Genomic DNA, 12,633 nt, shown 5'->3' with positions numbered 1-12,633 from the left:
TGCATTGGAGGGAATTATTCAGTAGGAAAGGAGAGAAGTCTTTGAAAAGCGGTGGGAGCAAGGAGAGAGTAGCAGAACATAGTGCTACCACTAGACTCTTCTGTGAAAGCTGCAATTTCCATCCCACCCTTATGAAACCCCTGGTGATGGCATCTCTGTTGGCTGGTGCATGTCCAAGAACCACTCTCCAAAGCCATATTGCACCCTGGCTCCTGCAGTCATGCTTTCTCTATCTCATGCTTTGATGATGATCAGAATGGAAGATGTAGGAGCCATCTGCCTTCCAGAGCAACTGAATCAGAAATGCACACTCTCCCCACAGCAATGATAGAGGAACCTATACCAATGCCCTTGAAATCAATGGGAGTTTTGCCTGGGATTGAAATGGGAGCAGGGTTGGGCATTTAGTAATTATTTGCTGAGATTACTGCCTTTTTCTTCCTCTCACATTTCATCCCTCGACAATCCGACTTCAAGATCACCGGATATATACCAAGAAGGCAAAGCAATCTGCTCATCAGATAATGATATTCTTATCTCTAAATGATTTTTTCACTGGTGTCCTTATTTAAAACTGTTTGAATTTACCACATGGTCCATAAATTCAGTGACAGTTTGGGTTTGTTTTCTGTTGTGGGGATGTTTTAATATCATTCACTAGCGTGAGTCCAGTTGGCTCTTTCAGGCTTGCAGAAAAGCTTAAGTCTGTGTTAGTAATTTTGCCGCAAGGGGGAAGGTTGGCTAGAACATAGTCATACAAATGCCAAGATTCTCACTATTTTCATTAGAAAATCACTTAAGATTTGTTAGGGAATATAGTGCTCATGAAAGCGAGTGACCACCAGTAGTGGCTAGAGCCCGGCATAATTCCGGCAAGCTTCAACACACAAGCCTTTACCAATATACCATATTTTTGTCACTTCCAATACTCTTGTAATATGGGATCTCTCAAATTGTATGCTCGATTTCTGAGGCACATTTGGGATGAGATGATCACATTTAGCTCAAGCCAAGGTTTATTATTAGAATTTGAATGTTACTGGCACTGATCATGATATTTAATAGAACTACTGACTATAAGTTAATGTCAGATCACTAAAGAGAGAAACTGAGTGTTTTGAGGAGAAAAGTAGTGAGGTCTGAAAGAGAGAAGAGAGCATGGTTTGAGATATTAAGACCTATTTAACATTTCAAAAGCAGATGTAGGATGTGATTTATCAGACTGACTTTGATTCACGCTGGATTTAAATTCCAATCATTTTCTTATCTCTTCTTCAAAGTGTGATGCATAATGAATGTAAAATAACTACAAAATAACTCTTGTAATTCAGACATTTCTTCCAACATCAAAAAAGATTCTTAAGCAAAGAAGAAAGAAAATTTTTAGTAACCTCTAAGAAACCAAAAGGGAGATATATGAACGGATAGATATGTACACTGTCCTAATAAAACTTTGATGAATATAAACTCAATAGGTTTTGGATCAGACTCTAAATGACTGATATTACCTCACCCATTTTGTCTGTATTTCCACAAGGATTTCCAGAAATTAAACATTTTTCACCTGGGAGCTTTATCCAGCTCCACTGACGTCAAAAGAAGCATGAAATGGACTTGAATGAGAACAGGAAACTTTGATGCAAATTGGTCATAAATACTGATTAATTCAATCAGTGATTTTAAAATCCTCTAATTTAATAGCTAGAAGAGAAAATTGTAAGACTGGCAAAACAACTGGTAAGCAATAAATTGTAAACACAATGTTCTTCAGGGAGAAGATTGTATTACCTTATATTGAATAGTTCCTTACTCCTCATGTAGTTCTATTTACTTTAGTGAGATTCCTTGTGGAATAGGATATTAAAATCTGGATGAAAATGAGACACTTAAACTATGGCAATATCCAGCCTTCTAAATAGACAAAGTACAAATGATCTATGCATTTCACATTTTCCAGGACATTTTAAAATTACAATCAGGCAAGTTACGTTAAGTTATGCATTCCAGTTATGTTTAAACCTCTCCTATGATTAGAAATTTATAAGGTATTTTTTATTCACATTACAATTACATAAAATGTACTTCTTTGCTTTTCCATGAGAAACCAAATTTAAATTCAAGTGTAATACCTTAGTGTATATAGCACTCTGCCATCATTCCAGATCCTGAGCATCCTATTGGGCGTTGTTATCCAATGAGCATCAGCCTTCTTGGAGTTTCGGAAAAACGTATCTGGTATCCAGATCTTCCCAACCATGTTACTGTTCAAACGGAGCACTTTTATCGTGCTGTTGAATTTCAGACGTCTGTCATACCAGGTTTGGGCAAAAAATATATCGATTGTATATTCCTGTTCATTAACCAGAAATAGTAGTGAAAACATTGTGCATGGTAGGGTCAGAGTTGCACTTTTAAAAGCATTTCTCTGAAAAACCTGAAAAAGTATTTGCAGTCACTATGAGAGGGATTGATGCTAAAGCTGGTTGAAAAACTTTTTGATAAATTTTGTGATTTTTATTTTCAAAAATAAGGTTTGATGCTGTTTTTTCCCATTATTCACCCAAAGCTAACTGATAGCTACTGGTTGTATCTTTTTCAAGTCAGTGTGTCCCTCCCACTCTCCAGCCAGTCTTAGTTGGGAGAGGTGTGTGTTTGATCAGTTTGGTAGGGGATACACAATCCCTAGGGTCCTGTGAGGAGGCATGGAAAGAAGGGGAAGGCTTAGCTAAGCTGGAACCTCCTCTTTCTCTTTCCCTGCCCTGGCACTCAGAATGCACATGGAGATCATGTCTGATCAGGGAGTGGGGTCAGTGGAAGGGAGAGATTTCTCTGCCTCCTCATGCCTCCCGTTGGCCAGTCTGTGGAAGGAAGGGAGACTTGATTGTCCCTTATGCTTGTCCCCTTGCTCCATATGAAGCTCTTAGGGAGTGCAGCAGCGATTCTGCAGCTCTTAGAGGTATAGTTTGAACTGTGTTTCCAAGAGGCTGTGGGTCTGGCCAGTCACTAGTTTGGGGCATGAGGAAAATATTTGTTTCATATGGCAAGATTGGCAAGGTGTTTTGCTCCTTCCTTGAAGCATCCTGGAGGTCCAATTCTAGGTTAGTTAGGAGAGAAATTTAAAAGCTTTATGTTAATAGTGACATTTGTAATTTTGTTACAATTTGCACTCCCTGTGAAGATCAAAGGGGCCAGCTATCACAGGTAAACGTAAGAGATCCAGTAGAAAACCGGCAGACCCTATCAGTGTGCAGACCTTAAGTCTTCCCTATCTAACTTTTCATGTACACGTTCATTCCACCTCATGGGGAGAGGGGGAAGAGGATTCAGAGGTGTACTGAATTCTAGGGATCAGGCTGAAGGGTGCCACCTCTAACTATGGGATATTTGACATCAGGTCATTTAAAACCATACTGGATCAAAGTAAATGTCTGGTATTTCTTGAGGAAGGCCTATCACCCTCCAAAAATTAAAAGTTAATTAAATTGCAGATCCATCCTTCCACCTCTGTTTCATTCTACTGTGTGTCATGATCAATGTCTGTATTTCTATACGAAACAATGCCTCTAACACAAGTGTTATGACGTACATATTACACAGGCTGTTTCTGGCTGTGAGATGACAAGAATACTAAAGTGTTGGTCCATCCTCACCCAAATTAACATGTTCTGGACTGGATCTTGCAAGCCCTTGTATGATTAAATAAGGGACCACAACATGGTTGCACAAGTGTGAGCTAGTAACCATGTAATAATGTTATTAAGCATGCTCATACCGGTTTCTGATGTACGGAAAACCTTCACTTCCACCCACAACCATGCCCTAGTCTTCTCCATGAGTTTGATATAATAAGACTTTTAAAATAAAATACATACAGTGCAGTGTCAAAAATAATGGAAACATAATTGCACTGCAACTATAAAGGAATTATTGCACACATCAAACCGAATATACTGATCATTAAAAGCGTAGCAAAGTGTTAAAAACAGTTACCTACCATATTGATAGCATTCACTGGACCGATGCTATTTACGTACATGTCAGTGTGAATTACCGTTGGTTTCACTGCAAGGAAAACAATAAGAATTGCTGATACAAATCAAGGTCAAAATCCACTACATAAAAATCACACATAAGGTTATTATTTTGGAGTGTCTATTTTGTGTGTGTTTGGGGGGTGGGAGGTGTGAGTGTGAGTGAGAAAGAGAAACACACATTTCCAAACAGCAAATATAGTAAAAAATAAATTTTACAGCAATATTTCTGGTTCCTCAATAGACAAAGATACTTCAGCAGCAGATTCTGATCACACATATACTGGTGTAAATGAGGAATAATTATGGGACTCAAAGGCAATACACTGATGTGAGTGAGATCAGAATGATGCTATGCCTATGTATTGTTGTCTGTGTAGGGGACTTTGTTTCTCAAAAACAAATTTTATCAAATGCAACTCCTTGAGAAAACACACACTTTTTTCAGAGTCCTCTTACACTGTGTTTCAGCACTCATTTCACATGATGGGACTCAATGCAACGTGACTGACATAGCCTGAAGTGATGTCTGCAGATAAACAAACATTTCATGAGCCCAAAACAACAGTTGGGGCTTGCAAAACAGGAATGGAAAACAATTGTTAGACTAGTTTAGTTTGAAATATTGTTCTCCCACTTTGACCATATTAATTCCAGACACCCCTAACAAAAACAAAATCAATCTTCCCAGATTATTTTTATGGATGTTCCACTCCTTTTATTCCCTAAAGTCTGGGATTGGGAGAACAAGCCATACAAGTACTCTGGTTATGTGTGTTTCATTGGGAATTCCTCTGCTAATTTTACAATGTGTACATAAGTATTATCAGTGGGTGTTACCCACATAAATACTCATGTTAACTTTCTTTGTGGAGTATAGGTAAAAATTGTCGTTCTTGGTTTTAAACTTCTTCAGACTTGCTTGAGCTAGCCTATTTCATGGAGCTTCCTGCCCCCTACTTCCTTTTGTTTCTCTAGTCCATGACTTCTCTCTGTTCCTTTCCACAATCTCATTATTATTATACAAGACCCTTCACTTCTGTAGTTTTTATGATCTGGGATAGGCTTCATATGTTGCCTCACTTCTTTAACTACTCCATTGCTGTTCTAAGTTCATCTGAAAACTCATGAGTGAGAGCCTCAGTTGATGAAAATGGATATAAACCTTCAATGATGCTATTCTCATTACTTCATCTTAGGGTCTTCTAATCCATATCATCTCCCTTTTTCTATAGTCCTTTCTACCCTCTCCATCTGCTGCTATGTATTATTTGTAACTTTGTGACTGTATAATTTAACTATATAAAGCATTTAGTGATACTCACCAACATTTACAAAACTGAATGCTTAAACCTAAACTCCTAACTCCATGTTTAGGCACAAAATAGAGGTGGCCTGATTTTCAAAGTAGTTGAGTTTCTGGCTTCAGCAATTTCGATGGAATTTTTGGGTGCTCAGAACTATTGCAAATCAGGCCATTTAGGTGCCTTGATATGGATTTATCGGGCCATCCTTATACACAAGCCTCACTTACACATCTTGGCCAAAGTGTTTATGATAAATATTATAAAAAATGAAGTTATATTGTATTATATTTTGTTTTTACACCTTATGTTTCCAATACATATATTGCAATGTGAGGATTCTCTTCCTCCAGCCCCCATTTCAATTAAAAATAGGTTAGAAAACACACCTCCTATGTCAGGTCTCAGTTTGTTGTCATATCCCTCCAGCAATCCATTTAAAATCAGGGTGACATCACTCTCGTGGACTTTGGGAGTCAAAACCCATGTTTTGTTGGATGTATAATCTTCATAGTCATCATCTCCCTTTTGGCTAGAACTGTGAGGGAAAGAAAATTGAAGAGCAAGAAAGTCTTGAAAAACCTGAATGTTGGAATTACATCCATATACAGCCCCTTTTGAAAACATGCTATATGAATAATCCTGTTCTAACAGCACTGCAGTACTTCACAAAATATTACAAAATGTTGCCCATTTTATGACAGAGATATTGTAGTCAGGATGTTGCGTATTACCTAAGGTTAAAGCTCACTTTAGTGAACTTTCCTTTGGTATAAGAGAGATCATGTCCTGCGGATTCTATGGTACATCAATGCTTCTGTCCTTTGAGACATCTGTTTCTTCTCCTCTTGACTCAGATGGGACATATTACAGAACACAAGAACATATAAAAAAAAACTCTTGTCGTCACTTACTTTATGCAACACTCCAGTAGAATATCACTTTGTATGGACACCATGTACTTAGATTATTTCCCTTTGAGATGAAAACTTGACATATCCTATTAATGACAGGACCCAATAATTACATGAATTCAGACAAACTGTCATGTAGCCTCACTGCACTATGATGAGCCTGAGTTTGTTGCACAACTGGAAAGTTCAGCACAAATAGTTTGGGACTTGGTTTTCATTTTCACTTTTGCTCACCAGAGGCCACCAAAAAATAAAATAGAAAAAAAAATGCAGATTGGCTATCACCAAACTAGGACTCAAAGGAAATCCAGTAACCCAACCCTCATACTATAGAAAGGGCAAGTCAGATGCTGAGAACTGTAAATCACAGCTTATGCTTTCTTCAAAATGCCTGGTTATAATACCAAATAAAGTTATACTTCGCTGGCACAATGTTAGCAGATACTATGCAGAACTCTTTCACACAGTTCTGCCAATGCTCCTCTACCCTGAGCTGCTGCAAGATTCTTCCTATTCCATCCTTCAGATCGCTCTTGATTTGAGACTTTTATTGGTGCTGAAAACGTGCTAAATTATATGGTGCGGTTGGGGTGTTCACAAATAGGAACTAAAAGGAGGTCATCACACTTTTTGCTTGAGAACACAGTCTCATATCCATAATGTGCAAATTATAGCCACACCTGTAAGAGCCACTAGTGGGGGAGGGGTAGAGGAACTCTATCTGCTGGATCATCAGCTATGCTGAACTCATTCTTGGAGAGGCAACCCTGGTGCAAATAAGTGTGGCCACGGGATCCCCAGTGACTACTCTACTGGTCCAGAACTACAGTGAGCTAAGAGCCCAATCTTTCATCCTTAGGTCACCATCTCTCTGCCTCTGGCCCATTTTGGAAAACCGTTCTGTAGAGGGAAGAAAGACTGGGTGGCAATAAGCCAACTATGCTTACTCTATGCCACCGGGGGATTCCAGCAGCACAAATGAGATTTAAACAGGGCTGAAGATCTGGCTCAGTTTCTCTTCCCTTCCCAGTACAATATCATGGGAAGAAGCCTTAATGAAGCTGCTTGCTTTTCCTGGTCGAGGTCATGCAAGGTTCTTAATGTCTGAGAGAAACTGAATGCCCTGCCCTTAAATGGGATTTAAAGGCATTTGGCATCTCTCAGGAAGCAATGCAGGACTGGACCTCAGAGTGGAAGACAGGGCTATTTGGTGATGCCACCAGAACCATACATTCCAGAGGAGATAAGGCTGGGACAAGGTCAGCACTGCCTTCCCTGTACAGAACCTAGCACTCGGAAGCTGATACTGGAGGTAGTACATGCTATACCCTTTAAACATGTTTAGCAATACCATTGCTGTGTGCACTCCCCCAGGTATCCCTCTGTAATGCTTAGGCATCATGTGCCACCAGCCACCACCGGTCACATACTGCATAACCCTCCTCCACCCAGCCTCAGGGAGATGCACATAATTGAGCCTTTAATGTTTATTGGCAATCAAAAGGACAATTTTTAATTGGCACTCTGCTGCATAACTCTGCTATGTAGAGACAAACCGGCATGGATAATTAAATTGGAGAGGGAAGCTGGTTTATTCAACTGTCTGAAGTTTCAAACATTTAATTGCAATTTAAAGGAACAAATCTCAGGCAATATACACCCTCTTGTATGGCACAAGAATCAATATAATCTATATTGCAAACACGGGATTGGATTATATGTTTTTTAATCTGTATGAAATGCATAGAAAACCCAAATTAATTTATCAAAGCCATGTGTCTTTGATGTTATCAATTAAAAGTTTTTTCAGAGATCCTTCTGAAGCAGAATTTTCTATTTCCTACATGAAAAAGAAACTCTAAATACAATATCTCTTCACTCACAAAACACATTCCTGAATACAAAGGCGGTGAACAAGGTTTAAAACTTGAGCTGTTGATTACAATGGTTAGAATGACAGAGAGAATCAGCATTCTTGTTTGACCTAAAAGGATAAAACTGAAGACATAGTCCGGGAAAGACTTTACAGTCTGGATTCACAGTTTTACATTGTCTGCTTCTTATTGCTCTGGTGACACAAAATTGCCATAAACCCAATTTAACTGACCAGTGAATCCAAGTTTATTACAGCTGTGTTGCATCATCAGATCAGTGCAAGGCAGTCAGAGTGAGATGGTGAATCTAGCTCCAGGTTGTCAGTGGACAATGAGTCTTCAGTAACTGTATTCTTGTCTGAACTAATAGTCATTCTTTTATGGGTAAACCTAAGCAGAAGATTAGAACAAGTAAAAGTTTTTGTTTAAACTTGTTTATTTTTAATGTTACCCTTTGATGCCCTTCTTTTACATTTTTAGAATTTATATTTTTGATTTAGTGAATATAGTGTGACAAAGCTCTGTACTTGTCTCCATGGGTCCCACGTTTCCTGGCAGATTTCGCTAGCCTTAGAGGCTCACTGTGACCCTCCTCATAACCCTTCTCTCTCTAGAGACAAGGGTCACAGTCTACTGAGCCATTTTCATCATAAAGCCAGCGAGGGAGGTAAGGAGAAGCTATCCTCCTTTGCACAGTCTCTGTTGTCTCCCAGTCTCAGTGATTAATCAGGGGGTGGAAGGTGCTAAGGGGGGAGCCCAGGCCCGCCCTCTACTCCGGGCTCCAACCCAGGGACTCTAATAGTATCAGCTATGGTAGCTGACCTTTTAGAAACATGACATGTACAATTCCCTGGGCTACTTCCCCACAGAGGCCCCCACTTCAAGCTCCACTTCACCCTTACCTCAGGGCCTCCTTCCTTGTGCCTGATATGGTGTGTACTGCTCAGTCTCTCCAACAGCACAACTTCCTCCCACAGCTCCTGACATCCGCACCCACCTGACTAACTGGAGGCTTTTAACTAGTTTCAGCCAGTCCTTGATTGGCTTCAAGTGTCCTAATCAACCTAGCTGTCCTCCCTGCCTGCTGGAAAGTTTTTAATTGGCCCCAAGTGTCTTAACTGACCTGGAGCAGCTGCCATTTAACTTATCCTGGTACCAGGGATTTGTTTAGCCTGGAGCTAACATATCTATCTCCCACTACTTTTCTATAGCCATCTGGCCTTGCCCCATCACAATAGATATATTTTAAAATATCCACATAAAAGCTGGTTTACACAAAGGCAAATATAACCTGGTAAATGTTGTCTGTGATTTAATAGCAGATTTTTTAAAACATGCATTTACTAGACAAACAGTGATGAAAGTTTAATATTGGGTGTGCTCTGGGTATATAAGAGAGCAACTATTAAATCATGACCCTGACGCATGGGGCTGGTCATGCTCTGATCAATGCTGGATGCAAATCAGGGACAAAAATGCCCCCCGCTGTAGATATTAGTTTTATGATCAGAAAACTTGCTATGTAAAAATGGCATCTCCTCATACAACAGAGCTGCATCCTGTGTCACTGAGAGCCAAAAATCAAGTTTTTGCTACCTTAGACAGGAAGCATTAATTTTTTCAGAGTCCACAGTTATAAGATAGTGAGCTACAGTGCATCCTGCTCATACATCTACCAGAGAAACATTCATCAAAACCATGCCATTTCATGGATATAATACAGTTTGGCCCACCAGATATTACTGGTGATGATGCACTAGCCAAAAGTTAGTGTTTCAAACCTCAAGATACATTTTAAGGACTAATATGTAGAAAAGAGTTCAGTCTTTTTACTTGTAAATTAAGCAAATGTGGTATAAAAATCCTACAAAGAACAATAAACCTGGGAACCCCATGATGCTATTTTTAGAGTGACTTTTCAGAATAGAGCCTGGCTTTAAATTGAATAAATTCTCATATAGCAATATTTCCACAATCATATGAGTATTTATTTCAGAGATCTAAAGTACATGCCAAGGAGAATTTCTCTCCTAGCTCTAAAATGAGTTTGCTTCATTGTGTTTCTGTCTTATTTAAATAATGTATGACTTCCAACTTCTATCTCTAAAGATCATTGTAGGGGAAAAAAGAACAATTTTAACAGCTGTCTCTTGTTTATTCAATGTTGAGTAGAAATTACAAATTTGTAAAAATTCCCTTTGGCAGTACATGCAAAAAGAATGTTTAAAACTCTTTTTCCTCGTGTGTTTTATATATTTACAATCTATTGGTTTGAATTCTTTAATCTGTTTAAGATTAAAGTATGCCCAATACTGCTAATCTCTCAATTATATTTAGATATAAAGGACATATATAGCATTTTATGAGACCATGTCTATTACATTGATAGAAAAAGAAAATATAGTGCAGAGCCAAATGTATAAGGAAAATAAAAACTTTCAAAGAGAAGAACTGGAACACAGTAGAGGATGCAACAGGAGTTAGAAAGCTAGAGGAGCAATAAGACTTCTTGAAATATCATGCATAGTTATTTATCTAATTAGGCTGGAAGCTCTTCTGGTCTGTGTTTGTACAGAGCCTAGCACAATGACCCAATTTTGATTGGAGCCTCTAGGTGCTAATGTAATACAACTATATTGTTAACTATTCTGATACGCTCTTTTAAAAAATATTTAAGTAGAGAACATCTCCCCACAATACCAATGTTTTCTGTTCCCAATTGACAGTTCCTGAGTGGTGATGAGCACTCGTAGCTCTCGTTGACTTCATGGGGAGTTGCAAGTATTCAGCACCTGGCAGGATCAGGCCTAATAGTATTAAAGGATGGGAGAGTGTAGGACTTTTCAGATTTTTTTTTAAGAAGTCTACAGATAACTTTGATTGGCAGCCCACTAGTACTAAAGATTCCGTCTCATCCTTGATGATGAATTGCAGGAGTGGGACTGTGATCTGTTTGCTCTCTAGGGAGATGGTGTCTACTAAACCTTCATCAGCTGCCACTTCTGACCATTTTGAAATCCCAAACCTAAAAGGAAGTCAAAGGCTTCAGAAGTGATTAATGAAGGGACAGTCAGTCTGATACCTAATGAAAGTTATGTTCCTAAAGCCCCATTCATATTCTTAAAACCCTCTGAGCCCATATTATCAGAAACATATTGGTCTATCTTCCAAGTGTTTTCAGCATCATGAAACAAAACTGGTAAAACTCTCCTATCGAGATTATTTGGAAACACTTAAGAAATTATCTTTTTTATCCTTATGAATACTAGAGGACTTCAGATGGAATATTCAAACAAGTAAGCAAATGTACATTCTTATCTTGCTAATGTGCATTAAAGCATACTTTAAGAAATTAATTTTAGTCATTTTGACACAATGATATGCCCTCCTATCCTGTTAACAGCCTGGAAGAATAAAATAAATGAATTCAAGCCATTTTATTAGAGGTATTTGTTCTATTGTTTTGAGGTAGAACTTCCTGAGTTCTAATCCCTGCTGTAAGACACCTCCTTCTCTAGTAATGGACAAGCCACTTAATCTCTCTACCTCGGTTTTCCCATCTGAAAAATCCAAATAGTAAATCCATCATAGGTCAGACTCTGATCTCCTAGCTTAATATTTAATAGAACTTCAATTTCAATGGGAGTACTTCTGCAGTAAAGTACTATTTAGTGTGACTAAAGGAGTTATAATCAGGCCCTTAGAAACTGATCCTGAAAACACATATGTTCCTATATAACCTGCCACGCTCGAAGAGTTACTTATGTGCATGTTTGCATGATCCTGTTTGCATTTCAGTGGAACGCCTCCATTGACTCAAGCTACTGACATGCATGTTTGCAAAGTACTTTGAAGATGAAAATTGCTAAGCACTAATTATTTATTGAATTAGATCAGAGAATGCATGAATTTAGATCCAAAGACACGTCATCTGGGGGTGACAACATAAGACTGGGAATCAAGAGATTTTAATTGTATTTATTTAGATGTATTTAAATGTGTCTGTCTAAAGCTCAAGGCACACACGGATGAGTCCACAAACACATACAAAATTAAGAATCAATTCCCAGTGTTGCAGATTTTGGACTTTGGGTAACATAGCCTTTTTTGTCTCAGCTTTCCCAACTCTAAAATGTGGATGGTAATACCAACCCTCCCGCAGAGTGGACTTAGTATTTAATTTGTAATGTTCATTAAGCTCTTCAGACAGATGGCATTATAGAAGTGCAAGTCTTATTCAAGCTGTAACTATTATGGGCCAGATCCTTAGGCCCTATGCTGATTTCATAGAATCATAGGGATAGACGAGACTGCAAGGATCATCTAGTCTAACCCCCTGCCAAGATACAGGATTTGTTGTGGCTAACCATCCAAGACGGGTGGCTATCCAGCCTCCTTTTCAAAATCTCCAGTGAAGGAGCTACCACAACTTCCCTACCAAGTCTGGTCCATTGTCCTACTGTTCTGACAGTTAGGAAGTTTTCCCTGAGATTTAATCTAAATCTGCTGT

General features: G+C 38.7%; 1 protein-coding gene across 2 annotated transcripts in view; it reads right to left on the bottom strand.

Annotated features, from left to right (window-relative positions):
* GABRG2 (gamma-aminobutyric acid type A receptor subunit gamma2) overlaps nucleotides 1-12,633 on the bottom strand; it is a 99,001-nt gene that overhangs the window by 52,989 nt on the left and 33,379 nt on the right. For both annotated transcript variants that reach the window (XM_007071445.3, XM_037907730.2), the window contains exons 2-4: nucleotides 5,725-5,873; nucleotides 3,995-4,062; nucleotides 2,130-2,350 (exon numbers count right to left, since the gene is read on the bottom strand). In XM_007071445.3, coding sequence (XP_007071507.1) covers nucleotides 2,130-2,350; nucleotides 3,995-4,062; nucleotides 5,725-5,873 — 438 coding nt within the window. The remainder of the gene's footprint in view (nucleotides 1-2,129; nucleotides 2,351-3,994; nucleotides 4,063-5,724; nucleotides 5,874-12,633) is intronic.

The sequence above is a fragment of the Chelonia mydas genome, chromosome 8 (genome assembly GCF_015237465.2).
Source record: "Chelonia mydas isolate rCheMyd1 chromosome 8, rCheMyd1.pri.v2, whole genome shotgun sequence".
NCBI lineage: Eukaryota > Metazoa > Chordata > Testudines > Cheloniidae > Chelonia > Chelonia mydas.
Note: the sequence above shows the minus strand (reverse complement) of the source record. Positions and strands in the feature narration are given on the sequence as shown.